This window comes from Chaetodon trifascialis, chromosome 14 (genome assembly GCF_039877785.1).
Source record: "Chaetodon trifascialis isolate fChaTrf1 chromosome 14, fChaTrf1.hap1, whole genome shotgun sequence".
Lineage (NCBI taxonomy): Eukaryota > Metazoa > Chordata > Actinopteri > Chaetodontiformes > Chaetodontidae > Chaetodon > Chaetodon trifascialis.
The window spans coordinates 2,750,001-2,768,234 of NC_092069.1; the positions used below are offsets into that span (position 1 = coordinate 2,750,001).

At 39.8% G+C, this 18,234-nt stretch overlaps 1 protein-coding gene across 6 annotated transcripts in view; it reads left to right on the top strand.

Annotated features, from left to right (window-relative positions):
* Positions 1-18,234, top strand: part of nrxn3a (neurexin 3a) — a 311,431-nt gene that overhangs the window by 140,925 nt on the left and 152,272 nt on the right. For all 6 annotated transcript variants that reach the window (XR_011603028.1, XM_070978856.1, XM_070978857.1 and 3 more), the window contains one exon: positions 15,481-15,774. Coding sequence is in view for 5 of the 6 variants with exons in the window: in XM_070978856.1 (XP_070834957.1) it covers positions 15,481-15,774 (294 nt within the window). In the remaining variant the exon portion in view is untranslated. The remainder of the gene's footprint in view (positions 1-15,480; positions 15,775-18,234) is intronic.

Here is an 18,234-nt window from a genome sequence, read left to right on the forward strand (position 1 = left end):
CTCGACACAGAAATTAATATAGTCTGTTATAGATCGTGTGAGACTGTCACTTGTTCTTCCCATGAGCATCTCAAAGTGATTCCCACACAGTTGTATCAAAACAGCCCTTCAAAGAATCCTTTGCCTTGTTGGACTATCTTTTCACTGTGTGAGTGACAGCTCTCTAAGAGGTTTGCACTAGGTTTTGAAAAGATCTTTCTAGGGGAGAGAGAGGTGATGAGTTATATGCCTTGGTGCCTCCTTGGTGTTGGCATACAATAAATCTAGTGTGTCACTGTCTCTGGTGTAACATGAGTCAATGTGGGCAGAGTGCAGGACAAAGGCATGATTAAATTCACCAGAAATAAGACGGATGGCATGCAGGTTTTGTGTCTGCAGCCTGGCTAACCACATAAGCTGCATCATTTGGAAAGGGGGGAATATACTCTGCTCTGCGATAACATCCAAGAATTCCCTTGGTTAGCCATGAGGTCTTATGCTAGTAGCTAACAGCTCAAAGTCCTGACTGCAGAGCTGTTCTTTAACAGTGATGTGTCCAGATTTACACCATGTATCCTCTCACTGCTCTCCTTCGTCCTGTCCACCCATATCAACTGGCAGCCATGTAACTCGGGGTTTATGTCTGGAGTTAGCGTTGTAAGCCATGACTCCATAAAGAGCATAGTGCTACATTACCAGTATTCCCTCTGGTGTCGAGTCAGCACTGTTAGCCCATTCAGCTTATTGGAGAGAGATCTTACATCTCTCAGATCAGCCAATGCCTTGAGTAAACAATGGGGCCATGGCAGCACTCAGGCTTCATGGCCATGTAGGTTTCTGGTTTCTGGTTTCTGCCTGTTAAAAGGAAGTTTTTCCTCGCCACTGTCGCCAAGTGCTTGCTCATGGGGGAATTGTTGGTTTCTTTGTAGATAAAAGAGCTTGGTCTGTACCAGCTCTATATGGAAAGTGTCCTGAGACAACTTCTGTTGTGATTTGGCGCTATACAAATAAAATTGAATTGAATTGAATTGAATTGAATGATTGTAAACAATATCAAGATCGGTAGACAGACCAGTGCAGACTCAATGAGTTTAGAGTCCATAGTGCACTGATAAGTTAAAAAAATAATTGGACTTAAAAGGTACTAAAAAAAGCTAAGTTAAGGAAACTATTATAAAAGAATGCTTTACATGTGGTCTGTATGAGTTAATACAGTGGGATAAATCATGTTCAGAGGGTATCTGTTCACATTCATATTGGTCTGTCACACACTACTTAGTCTAATATATTGTTATTAAAAATATATATATAGATTGAAAACACTGGCTGCCTTTCATTCTCCACAGCATCAAATGATACAAGCATACACCTGCTTTCATATATGCACACTGGTCCCAAACACACCATCATCATTGAATACTGTCATCATACTTTCTCTCCCATACAGCCACACACATTTTACCCACCTCCTAATTACAGGCCCACACACCCACCCACAAATCTGCAGCAGCCACCAGCTCTCCCTCTCTCTGCTGTCCAGCAGCCTCTTATCCTCCACTGCCTGCCATTAGGGCTAATTTGCCTGCTGCCAATGCTCTTGTCCTCACCATCCACAGAGTAGCATTATGGATAAATGTTTTGTTACCATGGCACCAAGTACTGGTCGCCCTTGGTAGCCCCTGTGGTTGGCTGCCCCATGATTATTATGCCTTTCATAAGTCAACAATTACAGAAATAGCCTACATCTCAAAACCTACAAAATACGTAATGGCCTACAATAACACATAATTGCTATAATTGTCATTACACCTCTATCAACCACACATATGGAGGCTTCTGTCTGTGTCTGTATGTTATAGCCAAAAAAGAATCATTATTATTATTCTTACTGATTTCTCTTTCATGATTTTTAAAAAAGTTCCCCATGTTGCTTGCTGCAAAATAAGCAAAAGAATCAAGCCAGAAGCAACTGAATTTCATGAACACTAACAAAATAGAATTTTAGTGAGGGGTAATCTCTGATTTTTCAATCTTTCCTTTAGTTATGTAGTGATGGAGTTTAATCAAATGCATTTATTTAAAATGTGATTTTGATTTTTTTGAATCTAGCTTCAGTTTAACCACAATCAACAATGAAAAGCTATGTACGCTCTCATGAGTCAGTAGAAATAATTCAGTAATATAATAAATGAACACTAACAAGTGTCATTTTGCTTCATAATGAGTTGCTTCTGATATTTTAGGTGAAGTTTCCGATAATACTATAGCTATACTTAAAACAGCCTGAATTAATTTCTTTCTTTTTTCTTTTTTCTTTTTTTTTTCCTGTAAATACAACCCTGACATGATATCATAAGTTTTTATAGTGTTAGCAAACAGTTGCCTGTTATACATCCAGCAGACAAAGAGCAACAATGTAATTTTACTGGAGTCGTAGTATCCATCTGGTGATTCTCAGTGCCAGTGTCCACTCTCTTTTAGCTAACAATGCAGACATTTTGATATCCTCATATTTTAAGATTAAAACAACTGAGCTATTTGTCACCATGGCAATACATCAGCAGAAATGGCTTTAGGTGTGGCACTGAGAGGACTGTATGAGGAAGATAAACCTAATGCTATTGTCTATATTACTCACATACACTGTAGGTCAGATGAAAATATTACTGTTTAGCTCTTTATAAGTTAACATTTATCCTGCATTTGGCCATGTTGTTTCTATCATTATTTAAATTAATTCCTTCACACCTGATTGCCCCAGAATCTCTTTGTAAATGTTGTTATGCTTTTTCCATAAAGTGCTGAACAAGGCACACTGTTGTAGACAAGAGTCAGTTGTGTCAGCGTCATTCTCAAATGCTGCTGCTGTTATTCTTGCTTCTTCTTCATTTTTTTTTTTTTTTTTTACTTAACCCTATAATCAGTCCTAAGCAATCTTTAGCATGATGAGAGTAGTGTGTGTCAACACTTATCAAGGTGCATGGTCTCCTTTGCCAATATGTACATCATTCTTCCTTCAAATAACGCATGTTCTGTCAGTGTTGAAGTCTAAACTTCATTTTTTTAGTTTGTAACACAGTAATGCAATATGCATTCAAGGACACAGACACACACACACTTCATTGACATGCCTTTCCACCTTACTACATTATATCTTATCTTTGTGTAATTAATCAAGTCAGTGTATAAAAGCACTATAAGCTACAGTCATGGGATCCCTTCACATTTTTCAGTAGACTGAAAAAGGAAGAGCCCAGGTCATAATGTGCTCTGCCAAGAGAATGATGCCACCCTGTGGGCAAAACCACACAGTGCAAAAGCTCTGATCTTGCAAAACACTTCACTGTGTATCATGGCAATACCATGTGGCTGATGATACTACAACATTAACATTTGAAGAGTAGTGTTCGTTGCCATTGTTTCTACATGAGTTTTACATCAATATGGATATGCTACGTAGCATGTTTGTATTTTGTTTGTTTGGCACTATTGCCAGCTTGCAACCCTGCATAATTTAAATCACATTGTATTATATGCATATAATATGAGCTTGTGTGTGTTCCCAGAGTGAATGGAAAACTTCCAATCCACACACAGTGTCAGTCGCAGTCAATGGTATTCTTGTGTAGCATTAAGAATTTTGTCAATCCATCTCTGTGACCTGGCTGACAGTCCTTTCTGAACAGGCATACATGCACACAACACATACACACACACAACACACCCACGCACATATTTTTATCCTTGTGACCACACTCATTGGTATAATGCATTCCCTAACCTCTTTGCCTGACCTTAACCATCACAACCAAATGTGATGCCAAACCAATCCATACTCTAACCCTAACCTTAAACCTAATTCTAACACCAAGTCTTAACATTCAAACAGCGCTTTGAAGTGGAGAGGACTGGTCAAAATGTCCTCACTTTTCAAATATGTCCTCACATATTGTTGTTGGCTAAACACACACACACACACACACACACACACACACACACACACACACACACACACACACACACACACACACACAGTCTCTGTCTATACATTGTCAGTAGACAGAGATTTATGGACAAGACAGAAATCAAGGGAAGATAAATGTTTGTGTCACCCAACATGAAAATGTTGAATAAATTTGTAGTCACTTCAAGCAGACACGGTATTTTAAGATTGGATATTCTAGTGGAAAACAAATAACATGTATTGTCAGTGAAGATTTTAGTGATACATTCATTATCATCATTTTTTAGACTTCCCAGATACATTTCTTCATGACTAAAGATTTCTTTGTAAACACATTTACTCTGAATAGCTACTTTATAAAACAATTGTTGCCTTTTGGGACATGTAAAAATTCCTTCATTCACAAGAAATCTAAAAATGCAATCATTTTATCAGTGCATAACCACATCAAAATAAGAAATGTTGTGTTTTCTTTACATTAGAGTGGGCACTTTATATATACAGAGAGAGGGGGTCCTCTTTAATGGAGCACATTGCTGCACCAGCATGTTTCTACAGTAGCCCAGAACGGACAAACCAAACAGTGGCTCTAGAGAGGGTCTTTCTAATTTTGTACGTTTTTTTAATGGCCCCTGTAGGTTCTCCTAAGGTGAGGGGAAACACAATCTCAATATGATTTGAATGACCCCTTGGCTTTTTCTGCAAGTGCTTTAAATAACAGTATAAGCAATGTTTTACAATTGTGTGGGACTAAATCAGGTTGATGTTGTCTTGTGGAAATTGTGAGTGGATGGTAACAGTAAAATCAGAAGCTATATTGGCTGGCAATCTAAAAATCTAAAAAGGTCTGGGTCATATTGTGTTCACATTACATTTCCCGTTCTCACACACTGATGTGTGTGTGTGTGTGTGTGTGTGTGTGTGTTGGGGGGGGGGTGCATGTGTGTTTATGTATGTATACTTTGTGTGTGTGTTGATGTGGAGTGTGTTGAGTATCCCTGCTATCAGTCTCTACTGATGCTTCATTCTCATGTTAACCTGCAGCCTGCGTCTGCAGTGTGCTGATAAAGCTCCCTTTGCATGTTGAACGGCCCGTTTGCTAATATTGTTCAGAGGTGGCAGAGACCTGAAAGTGACTTATCAAATTGTCAGTTACACCCTCCCTGCCCACCTCCACCTCCCTGTCCCTTCCCCTTCCAGTCTAAAGACACATTTCATAGGATTTATGATTTATGCTCTTCATTTGCTTTTATCAGCAAGCATGTGACGGCGGGAATGTGTATACTAACCATGTCAAATACTTTTGTGTGTGTATGTATATCCAGACAGCATATTCTGATGGTCATCTCCCATGAAAGGGACCACTGTGATTTTGGTAACAATACTGCATAATTTAAAATCTAAACAAAACACCATCAAATTCTTATCATTCCTGTTTAGGTCAGATTTGGCAGGTTCAGGTGTGAAGCACAACCAATACAAAACAAGTTACTCACTGTTATAATATAGAAAATATATATAGATATAAATATACATCATCAATAAGGTTGAACCCTATTAAGTTTCTGCTGCTTTATTATTGCTACCTCCACCAAGGAGGTTTACAGTTCAGTTTGCTTGTTGATTTGTTTGAATAGAATAACGGAAAAACTACCTAGCAATTTTCAACTTGGTGGAAGGGTTTAGCATGAGCTAAGGAAGAATTCATTTTGGAGCACATCTCAATCATTGGGTGGTTATACAAATTATTTTTCACTTCAGATAACATTGAAGGTATTTGAGAAAAGGGTATTTGACCTTGAAGGCTGCTCAGCAACAGACTTGTTCAGCGAGCTAACCCAGTAGCATAGTACACTCCTTTTGAGCTGAAGAATAAGTGTTGCTTATTATGTCATAATGCTGGCAGCAACTGGAGACAGGCAGTGTGGAATAACTGCAGTCAGTGGCCGAATATTTTTACATCTGACTTGGTGAATTAAGGGTTGTTTTTTTTTTTTGTTTTTTTTCGACCAAACCAGAAATGGTGATTGTTGGAACAGTGGAAAGACTAAGAAAGTTTTGGTGAGTTTTATTTTGTAGTAGTAGTTGTAGTGTTAGGAGATCCACTGAGTGTAAATCCTCATTAAAGTCATCGTCGACTGCATCATCAACTGCACAGTGTCACACAAAGTTTCATTCACATGCAGGGGAGCAAATAGCAACCCTTAGAGTGTGCAATTATTGATGCATTGAGGCATAATGCTTTCTGGTTGTCCATCTGTTTGCCCATTCATCCGTCTGTATGTCACATTCTTGTGATTCTGTGTGTCAGGAACAACTTCAGCAAATTTCTTCAAAGTTGCCATAAAAGCTCAGTTGGACCCAGGGATGATCTGATTAGATTTTGGTGGTCAGCATCACTGTGACATCATAATGTTCTGTACAAAGACTTTCTGGCTATCATCCCACAGCATAACTCAGGAACAGAAGGGGAGATTGTGACCATATTCACATTTGGCCAGACACTGAATTGGTGACACTAATCTTGTCCACCCTGAAACTGGGCTGAAGATGTGTGTGAAGCATCATGTTTTAGAATTTGTAGTTTCTTTGCAGCAATATCCATATTTGAAGCACTGTAGTCCACCACAAGCTCATTGGTTTCACTTATGTAGAGCTTCAGTTGATCATGCGAAGAAGCTCTATATCAGTCCTCTGTGCTCATCTATAAAAATAGTCTTTAAGTGAAGACGGCATGTTTCTCACTGGAAATTATTCACTGGAATCATACATGTCAATCCACTGAAGACTTTCGATTTCACCAAGAAATAAACTTAATACCTTTTATTAAAATCCTTCAAAGTCTTCACGATATATATTATATCAGTCTGGACAGACGTGGAGGTAAACTGTAACTTGAGTGGTTGATGGATGCATATAACTGCAAGGTGGTAATTCTAGTTACTGTATTACTTGTGACCATTGGTGAAAAGTGAAATTCAACTTTACTTTCCTGTCTTTGCTGCTGAAGAGTCTGTTGTTTTATTTAGGCTTTCATTTTGGAACGGCTGCTTCTTGGGGAGATGTGGGGGAATGAGATAGATGGACAGAGTGAGAAGAGGATGGATGTAACACAAAGAGAAGTAAAGGCAACAAAGAAAGAGAGTGAGAGGAGAGAAGAGGAGAAGACAATTTTCCATCCAATCCCCAAGCACTTTAAGGGATGAGTTGATTTACTGTCAAATCTGATGGTGGATTATCGATAATCTCAGCCAGGCCCCTCAATCTACCCACTCAACCATATCTGCAGTCTCAGACAGAACCCTGGGCAAGGAGCAGGAGCAGAGACATTAATATAAAAGAAAGTGAAATGGAGGAGAGGGTGTGTTTGTTTTGTGTATATATGTGCCCAAAATATAGCCAGACAGAGGGTATTTTTCTGCCCAGAGAATTAGAGATAGAAAAGGCCTTCAATTTTCCACTTGAGCAGATTTCAATTTACACACACATCCCCCTCTGTGACTCCATCCTCCCATGGTTATTGATAGCATTTAGGGCTGCTACGATAAAAGATTTGCCACTTAGTGTTTTTCATTCATTGTTTTCCATCACTGACAGGACACTCACTCATACAGCAAACTGTGTCTGTTACAAAGCAACTTTATGGTAAAGGATGTGTGTATCTGGGTTTGAATGCAACACAGACAGAGCTATGGTTTGTCTTTGCTGTTAGTTTAAAGGATGGAGACTCATACTTTGCATCAACATATTATTCTTTTTCATTGAAAATGCTTCATTGGATAGAGCAGCAGCATCATCCCATATTTGAAGTGGAATTGCCAAATCTAGACAAGCAAGGATGCTAGTTCCTGTCTTACACCCATAAAAGACCATTTGGCCAGTAAGCCATATATCTAAACAAAGACTGGTATTTAGATTTATTTTGAACTTTTCCACATTTTGTCACGTTACGGCCACAAACATAAATATATTTTGTTGGAATTTTATGTGAAAGACCAACACAATGTGGCACACAATTGTGAAGTGTGTGAATGTGTGTGAATGTACAATTGTACATGATTTTAATTTTTTTTTAAATAGAAAACTGAAAAGTACAGTGTGCAAAAGTATTCAGCCCCCCTGTTAATACTTTGTAGCAATTACAACTGCAAGTTTTATGGGGTATGTCTCTACCAGCTTTGCACATCTAGAGACTGAAATTTTTGCCCATTCTTCCTTGCAAAACAACTCAAACTCAGTCAGATTAGACGGCAGAGCATTTGTGAACGGCAGTTTTCAGATCTTGCCACAGATTCTCGAGGACTGGACTTTGACTGGGCCAGTAATACCAGGCTCTGGGTGGGTGGCCAACTGCCTCAAATGGTAGGGTTAGAGCGAGAGAGAGACAGACAGAGAGAAAGAGAGAGAGAGAGAGAGAGAGAGAGAGACAGAGAGGGAGAGGGAGAGACAGACAGAGAGAAAGAGACACACAAAGACAGACAGAGAGAGAGCGACAGAGAGGGACAGACAAAAATGCAACCACAGTGACAGTGACAGTTCTAATAATAGACTCTTAACTATATGTAGTATATATAACATAGTATATGCAAATATGTTATATTTATGTGTGTGATATATGTACGTGTTGAGAACAGATAGTATGTGTACGTAATACAGAACTATGGATGGAATAGTAATGGAAGTATGACTAATAGTAGTAGCAGTTGCAATGGATGTCGGGTGGGGCCATGGCAGGAGACGCAGCTATAATCCACCTATAGATATGCCATGTTGATGGGAGGCTCTTATCATGGTCTGTTTGTGGAACATTCCAGATGAAAGGTTTAATGACAAATGAGTTTGATGGGGGGAGATAGCAGGGAGAACTGTACTCTGTGGTGCCACTGTAAGTGGAGAAGGAGGTTCTGGGGCAAGAGTGTTAGATGTAAACAGTCACTGTACAGAATGCTGCAAGATAGCCACTAGCATGCAGTTTCCCAGTTGCGGTTGAATCCGTCAGACCTGAAGAGGGAGAAACAATCTGAAAAAAATGTATTTGTCAGTAAAACCTATATTGTGAGCTCTGCAGGCAGACTGGAGTCAACTATGGAGGCTGAGGATTCTCAGAAATTAAAACACACTTTCCACAAGTACGTGAAAATGTAAAAAGGACATCAGAGTCCTTTTTGGTCAGTTCAGACTGCTGATGAGCTGCATCATTTATCCCCCCCTGGACAATCACTTGAATGGTAGACTACGGAAGGGAGCGCAGGAGCACTGGGGAGTTTATCCAGGATGACAAGGTCTGTGGCTCCTGGGAGGCAGTGAGTGTGGTTATGTTGAAGAAATGGCTGTTCCTGATTATGAAATTGTGTGTGTGTGTGTGTGTGTGTGTGTGTGTGTGTGTGTGTGTGTGTGTGTGTGTGTGTGTGTGTGTGTGTGTGTGTGTGTGTGTGTGTGTTTGCTACTTTGTGGTAGACAGATCTTGTGCCAGTGCCTGATGTCAACCTCCTAAATTAACCGAAGAAGGCCACTGTTACAACTGCAGTCATAAGTTCTGTTAGTTTTTGTGTGCTCTGTGTTTCCTTGTCTGTGTTTATGTAGTATTCCTTATGCAGATTGGAGTGTGTCATTGCTGAGAGGTGATTGGTTAATTGTTTTTGGTCCTGGCTGGCGGATTGGCTGTTTTCCGGAGGGTACCTGCTATAAAAGGTTCCAACATGGCAGTTGGCAGCTGGACAGCGGCAGGCATTCCTCATCTCCCTCTTTTCCCAACTGGCCACACTTGCTAGTGATTCTAGTGATGTTCTTTTAGTAGGGGTGGACTGCCAGTTTTGTTAAACCTATTCTTCTCTCCTGTTTTTGCTTAGTTAGGGAGGTAAGTCTTATGTCTTTTGGTTCCTTTGTATTACTAGGTAAGTTATATCCTCCCCAGTTAGAATTGTTTTGTTTGTTGGCCTTGGTCCACTCTGAAGCCATTATTGCCTTGAACATTTTGTTCATTCATTTTCTTTTGTAAATAAATATAGTAATCCCTTATGAAACTTTTGCTCTGGATCTGTGGCTACTTGGGACTTGGGGAAGATGGGGGCTCTTTTCGTGTTGTGTCTGTGCACCCCTAGGCTGGGCGCAACACCACACACAAGGGTGTGTTTGTGTCTAGCTTTTTTGTTGAGCCATCATTCAGTTAGGCAGAACATACCATGTCAGCTTACAGAGAGTCAATTCTCAGTCTGATTTTGTGTTTGTTGAGGCAACAATAAAGAGTAGAGGGTCAAACAGTTTCAATAGTCTGTCTTACCAAGCTTTGTATACCCATCTTGTGCTTATCCTAGAATGTGTATTTTTCAGTTTCTACATTTTATTTTACAATTTCTACTTTTGTTATTGAGTATTATCACTAACAGCAGCTGTGGCCGATATTTTTAAAACAATCTATCAACAACGTGACATTGTGGAAGAGGCTGCATGAACCTACGGAGAATTATCACCTGCGTCTTTGGTTCCCCTCCAATTTACGGAGCTGTATAGTGAGTTTCAGCTCATTGTTTAATTTTACTGTTCACAACACTGTCTCACAGTGTTGTTTTAGGCTGCATTAACTGTTTTAGATGAAAGATGAGGTGAAACCAAGATGAAAGATGAGGTGAAACCAAGTGTCCATGGAAGAATAATATTATCAACTATTATCAATAATAGTCATGTGACTTTTGCATCTCAAGTCATATGCAAATCATGTGTATTTCTTGACAGAGTTACTTAGTGTCACTTTGCAACTGATGATGGTTTTTGGATTAACTCTGCAATGTCTTAGTGATTGTTTTTTTTTTTTTTTTTTAATTTTCCAGTAGATTTTAATAAGCCTTTTTACCACTATAAAGACAAATATGCACTTTGCAGTCTAATCCAAAAATAATAAAATTTTGCTAAAAAATTGATAATAAGCCAAATCAAAACTGTATCCCTATTTATACTTTATTCCAACCAAGAAAACTGTCCATACCACTTTGACAAGGAGCACCTTGATTTTATATTCTTGGCTGTGCTGGGATATATTTTCAAATATGGCTGTGAAGGTGATTAATCAATTGCAAATAGATCACAGAGTGAACCTGCATCAGGTTGCCTGGGAGAGTCTGAAGAACTGGACTGAGTAGCCCCATGTAAGAGTCAGTGGTGTATCTTCGTCAACACATTAATAAGGAATTTGTTTAGCCATTGCTGTACCATTAACTTTGCATTGCCTGAAAAACCAGTCAAAAAAGGACAGTTTCAGAACCATAAAAACAAATTGCTTTTCAATTTCCTTTCCTATATATATTTGTTGTTACAAAATGTATTTTGATCAAAGTTGGCTGGGTGGGCCAGTGCTGTCCGGGCCCATTACTATCTTTGTGCCGAACTGAAAACTCTAGGGCAGGCATGTCCAAACTATTCCACAAAGGGCCGTGTGGCTGCAGGTTCTTCCTCCAACCAATCAAAAGGATGCAGTCTTTGTGGAATAGTTTGGACTTGCCTGAGAATTAAAATGCAAACGACGCCCCTGCTGGTACAATGGTAATAATACTGTGCAGGGCCATCACTGAGTAGCAGAATAAAATGAGAGACTACTATACAGATGCAGCAGCCTCGAAATTCCCCTCCCAGCCAGAGGCCATCCAGCTCCCAGCCGGGAGCTGGATGGCAAAGATTTTTACTCCACTACATTCATCTGCTTTAGGCTTATTTGTAGTTAGGCAGTCACAGTTACTCAACTATTTTACCTTGATTATATAAATCAACTTAGAAAAATATTTCTCGCACAAAGTCTTAAAAAAGTCATAAATGTGTGTTTCCATCAGCCTGTTTTAATGCATATTTTCGATTTGCAAACAGGAAATTCCTAAGTTTTTCTCTTACAATATACTGTATGAATTTTTTTTGTGATTGTTGCGATCAAAAAAAACAAACTCATGTAAAAAAGTTGTATATAATCACTTCCTATATGATAATAAGCATACTTCACATTACAGGAACAGTCGAAAAGATTCAGTTCTCATCCTAAAAAAAAAAAAAAATGTTTTAACTTGATAATGAGAAGTATCAGCTCAAAGTAACGTAATCAGGGGGCGGGGATTTGGCACAGTTGGTAGAGCGTCCGCCCCATGTAAGAAGCTCTCTGCAGCGGCTATGGGTTCGATTCCCTCCGTCAGCCCCCTGCTGCACGTCATCTTCCCTCTCTTGAACCACCTTTATGGCTGCTCCTCAGCTGTCCTATACACTAAAGGCCAAAAAGCCCAAAACATAACTTCGAAAAAAAAAAGTTACAAAATCATTCCTGAGTCATAAAAGTGATGTAGCTTTACAAAACAGCCTGTGACTCCAAAAATGAACAGGCTCCATCTGTTAACATAGAGTTTGCTTTTGATAATTATCAACAAAAATGATGACCTAATTTTACTTTACATGCGCTGGAACAGAGACAGAGCTGCAGGAGCAGAGCGCGTCATCTGGAGATTCCAGGGCTCGCCTATGTTTTCCGCAACAGGCGCGCAGCTCTCGGCAAAAATAGACCAGGAAGCGGCCAGTAGACAGTCATATTAGTATTGGTTGAATATGCGCTAATTTTTGCGATCGCAAGATTTCCTGGTCGGACTGATAAGATACATTTTGATGCATGAGGGAGGTGGGAAAGTTGGCTTATCCATAAATGTAATTAAGTGTAATGGAAAAATTTTGTGAAGTCTATAAAGTAGCCAGCGACACAATATTAATATCTGTGGAACAAATTGATTTTTAATTACTGGAGGTACGCGCTCCCCTCAGCCCTCCACCTATTTTACTGGCCATAGCTAGTCTGTGGGACAGTGGGGGCTGGGAGCCTGTTTGGCTGGCGACCATCCATTGAGTTAGAACAAAGGATACACTGTAATGCAAATAATGACTTTTCAGCCAACAACGCGGCCGGCTCGACACTACACATGCCTGACAGAGTGACAGACAGGAGAACATCATGACGCCCGTGGTGATGATGCGCGATGTGTCAGTGAAACTACAGGTTTACTCAGCTCTGAAATGTGCCGGGAGTTAATCGCTTCAAATGCACAAATGCAGTGAAGTTCACAAACCACCAACAGTTTAGAGAATAGGATGGACTGTCTATCAGTGGCCATTAGAGCAGCTCTCTAATAATTAAAATAGATGTCACACTGTGCGGAAGAGCTTAATAAATTAACAAGAGATTTGGCTACGACAGCTGAAATGTAAACTTCTGTGATGCAAAACTGTGTTTGCTTCTGATGTCTAAGTGTGAAGCCTTTTAAATCATGTGCATCTTCTTTGTACTCAGAAGCACATCAAGAATGCATTTTTTACTCCGGAAATTATGAAAAATCAACAAAATATCACAGCCTAGAGAAGGATCACAAACTTTTCAATGTCTAATGTCAATTTACTAGTCGCCTTTATATTTATTTATTTACGTGCATAACATGCTGTCTGCCACCAGCGTTGTGTGGAAATACTTCAAAATATGAAACAATGAAAGAATTGGATTTATACTTTATCCAAAATCGGGGTGAAATATTGCATGCCACGGATTAGATAGATACAGAAATCATCATCTGAGAAATACTCATGATACTGATTTCACTGTTTATTGGCCGTTTTCATGTGTGTGTGTTAACTGATTGGCCAATAAAAACAAGTAGATTGGCCCATCTACATCGGCCAATTGGCCCTTTATGCCCCACAACATTGTTTTTTTTCATGGGTCTGATTGGCCCATTAGGATTATTCATGATGATGAGGCTCGCTGGCTGCGGAGGGAGAGTTGATGTTGTAGTAAGAACCTGTCTGCCTGGTCTAACATGATGAAGTCATGTTGAACATTTCCGTTTCCCAAAAAAACATTTATTTGAGGTGCAGTGGCACAATATTAATATCAAACACGCGTGCACAACGCCTGACGTAAAAAAATGCATTCTTGCTGTGCTTCTGAGTACTATGTTTACCCGCGACCATAACTTTTTTTAATAGTTACTGTTTATATTCATCGCGTGAACAGTCTGAAAAAAGAGACAGAGACACAGAGAGGAGGACACAGACAGTCACACAGAGTGATGAAAAAGATCAGTGATAATTAACTACAGTATATTAAGCCTATGATGTTGAACATCGCAGTGCGAGCCGTCTGCTGCGCTCCGCAGCCGCCTGTGAAGGCGAACGAAATCTGGAACCTTTCAGCTCAATGACATGACTTTGAAAGCACCAAGTGATTTGTTTTAACGAATTTCGTTAGATTAAAATATGTAGAACTGTAAAATATCACTTCCGTGAGGCTGTTCAGTCAGACATTAACAGATCACAGGCTGAAATTGGCATTTCATCCTCCCGTCCCTCCCTCTTCAGCGCACTGTAAATGATTTCTGTCCAGTAATATACTGTACACACACATACAGGACTCTGCGTATTGCTGGTCGCCGCATCAAACAGGAAACCCACCAACTGAAAAGCAGAGTGGCTCCGCGAATCAGGCAGAGTATTAAACATTTAACTGTTTAGCAGTTCAGAATGCTAGAAAAACGCGACGCACAACTTCTGTTATTCATGATTAATTTTCTGGGCACAAATCACTCGGCACGCGGAGATGCGCTGGGAGCCTCCCCAAAGGTGGAGAGAGATGTGGAGGAAAAGGCAGGATGGGCAGATGAGCAGATCCAAGAAGTTTGTGAACGAGCACTACAATAATGTGGATAATTAAGCATAATTATATTCAAAAAACTGCACAGGGTGCTCTACTAGACAAGCAGTTTTTCTTACAGCAGTGGAGGCTATGTGCAGATCTAATGAACGACTCAGCAAAGCTGACACGGTAACCAATTATAATGACTGCTCCTCCTGGTGGACTGATTGAGCGAGTGCAGGTAGTTTCCGCAAATGGATGATGAGCGAGTGCAGGTAGTTTCCACAAATGGAGCTTAGGGGCGTTACAAGTTGGCCCTGCACCGATGACGTCATCGCGGGGGATCTCATTACAGTCACGAACCCTCCTACTGCAGAGCAGGGACCGGTCACGGACCCGCCAGGGCCCCAGCACGAGATTAGGGGAATTTCAAGGCCGCTACATCTGTAGCTAATTTCCACAACAGCTGAAATGCTTTTATTTTTACTACTTCTTTACTTCATCGGAGTCTGATAATACCTTAGAAGTGGTTGTTGTCAAGTATTAATCTTTGGCGTAAAGCACTGTTAATCCATTTGGGGAGACAGCATGATGATGTTCACATTGTCTTTGAGGTGAGCGGTTCCTTTGAAGCTTGATTCCTTTGTCTCCATAGACAGGATTGTATATGAGCTTGAATAAAAGTTCATGTCCACGGACGGACATTGGATTCATCTTAAATCTGATCATTTTCTCACTATTTTGATGTATTTGTTTCATGAAAAAGAAAAAAAAAATCTTTCCAGTAATTTTAAGCGTTACCAGAGTTACTTGGCTGAGTGTCGAGTAACTATATCCATCTTTGACAATACCTATATGGAAAAATATTTATAATGCCTTCCTTGTCCTATCACAGGTGGTGTATAAGAACAATGACATCCGTCTTGAGTTGTCCCGCTTGGCACGAATTGTGGACCCAAAGATGAAAATCCAGGGTGAGGTCTCCTACAAGTGTGAGAATGTAGCCACCCTGGACCCCATTTCTTTCGAGACTCCTGAGGCCTTCATCAGCCTCCCCAAGTGGAACACCAAACGAATGGGGTCCATTTCTTTTGATTTTCGCACGACAGAGCCCAATGGCCTCATTCTCTTCACCCATGGCAAACCCCAAGAGCGCAAAGACACTGCCCGCAGCCAGAAGAACACCAAGGTCAGTCCATAATGTCTAAGATCACTTGGTAATTTCCACTCTGTTTTAAGAAATACCATCTTAATAATATCTGAAACTATTTGGTCAAAGGTAACCCACCTTGTGTAGTATTTTTTATTTTAAAAAGTGTTTTTCTCTTATACCCATCTTGTTAATGCACTCTTGACCCCTTCAGGTCTAACTTGTGTAACTACACCTGTAATTTTACATCAGCATTGATTTGCTGATCCCTTATTGAAAATTTAAAGTCTGTGTCACCTCTTAGGTCGTTGAGTGTGGTCAGAAGTGTCATCTGTTGCATCTATGAACACACCTAACAGTGATGTTGTGGTGTATTGTTATATCACTGACTGAGAAGCTAAACGGCCCCAAAAGTTTAGCTTCTCAGTCTCAGTTGCAATTTAGAAACATGAAAAAGCAGTTACTTTTTGTCAGAGGCACATTCTGGAACATTACAATGTTTTGTAATGAGCAAGCTAATAGCTAAGAAGCTGAAACATCATTCAGAAGGAAGATTTGTGGAGACGCTTGTTGCTGCTATGGAGCTGTTTTCACCAAAGTAAAGTGTTCAACAGTGTCAGTTTGTGTCAAATAGTTTATCAAGATGAGGGGAAAACCTGTCATGGAAACTCAGTGATAACAAGTGACTTGGCCTTCACAGTGCAGGTCAGTACCTCTCAGAGCTGAACCTCTGGCTCCAACAAGCTTCTCTTCTCTGCTTTCAAATATGAACTCATTTGAAACAAAATTAAGGCTGTGGGAAGTGCAACTGGAAAGGAGGAACATTGCATTTTCCTACTCTGCAAGAACAAAAGCCTGCTTTGACATCTGACATATGCATTTAGCAAGAAAAGTGAACCAAAGGTACTGATCATGTTTGCTCCGCAATTTAATGTAGGACCAATTGATGTGCCTGGCAACCTACAACCTACAACCTGAAATAACTGAGATACAAAGGAAGGACCTATTGTAAGCAGTTGTTCAAAAATGTCTCATGCAAAGACTCAGTTCCACTCAAGACTTACTGACCCAAATTTGGAATTCAACAACTAGTAGCATCATCATCACTACCACCTGATATCAGACTGCTCACTAGAAAAGCAGTTCCATTGATTGTAGAGATTAGTGTGATATGTGTTAAATAATTTAGGATGGTAATTCGGTATGTGGTATGGGGGCCAAGGCCACCCTGTCCCCTCCATATGCATAATGAGCTGCCCAATCACCAGTGACACCAGTAAGAAGTAAAATGGCTCTTGATAGGAAAAAACACTCCTGATCTAGGCCGAAGCCTTTTTCTTGCTGGGCACAAATCTTATGCCTTGACATGAGCAGGTGTAAAATCAAAATCAAGCCTGTTTCTATAGTAACAACTTCACACTGATGCAATGATTCTTTTCATGTGTTAGCTTTTAGATGAAGTTATTAGGGACAGAAACAATCCATTGGACAGCTGAATGAGAGGTTTCTATTCTGTGCATGACAGGTATTTGAACTTATTGAAGAGCTCTGACCAGACTTTGTCATCGGCACTGCTGCTGCATATAGCACTTTGCTTTTATGCAAATGGTGCATTTCAAAACATTGTTGGAGACTGGTGTCCACGAGTCCACCACTTGTCACTGGCACAGAGCCCCCCATGCTCATCCTCTCACTGAAACAGAGTAGGCAATGATGAAACAATGATCTGAACAACCTCAAGGAACACTGTTCAGTGTTCAGACTGCTTGTGGTGCCAATTATAACATCTTTAATTTGGTGGTAAGATGGCCTGGATCTACTCATGACACACACATCCTCCAGGAGAGTGTGTTATACCAGGACTTTGAGGGTGGAAGAATCACCAGGTTGCTCCTTGGTGACAGTCGCTAACTTCTGAAATGCTGGCTGATGACAGGAACAGACTGGACAGATAATCACTCTAAGGACTGAGTAGAATCAGAATGAGAATCAGAATACGTTATTGATCCCTGAGGGGCAAATGTGTCAGTTGCACTTGCTCCCACTGTAGAAAAAGTAATAAAGAATAGAAATAGGAAATAAGAAATATCTTAGAGAATATGTAAAAATATGTCCAATATAAATCAGCCGTTAATAATAAACAATATGAGCTATGTAAATGCAATAAGTAAAATATGTGTTTTATGCTACAATAAATCCACCTTTATAGAAATATATATGTTGTGCAACATTCTACATTAAGTAACAAGAATAATAGAATACTAGAATACTTCTATGCAAATACAAATACTATAATAATAATTATAAGAATACTACTACTAATAATATATAGTAATATATATAGTATTAATAGTATTATCAAATGTAGTAGTAATAATAATAATACTCCTAGTACAACAATGCAGTATAAATATGCAATATTGGTAATGTATATATCCACCGTAGTTTTTCAAAATTGAATTATTGCACAGCCCAGTTGAATTAACATGCACAACATTG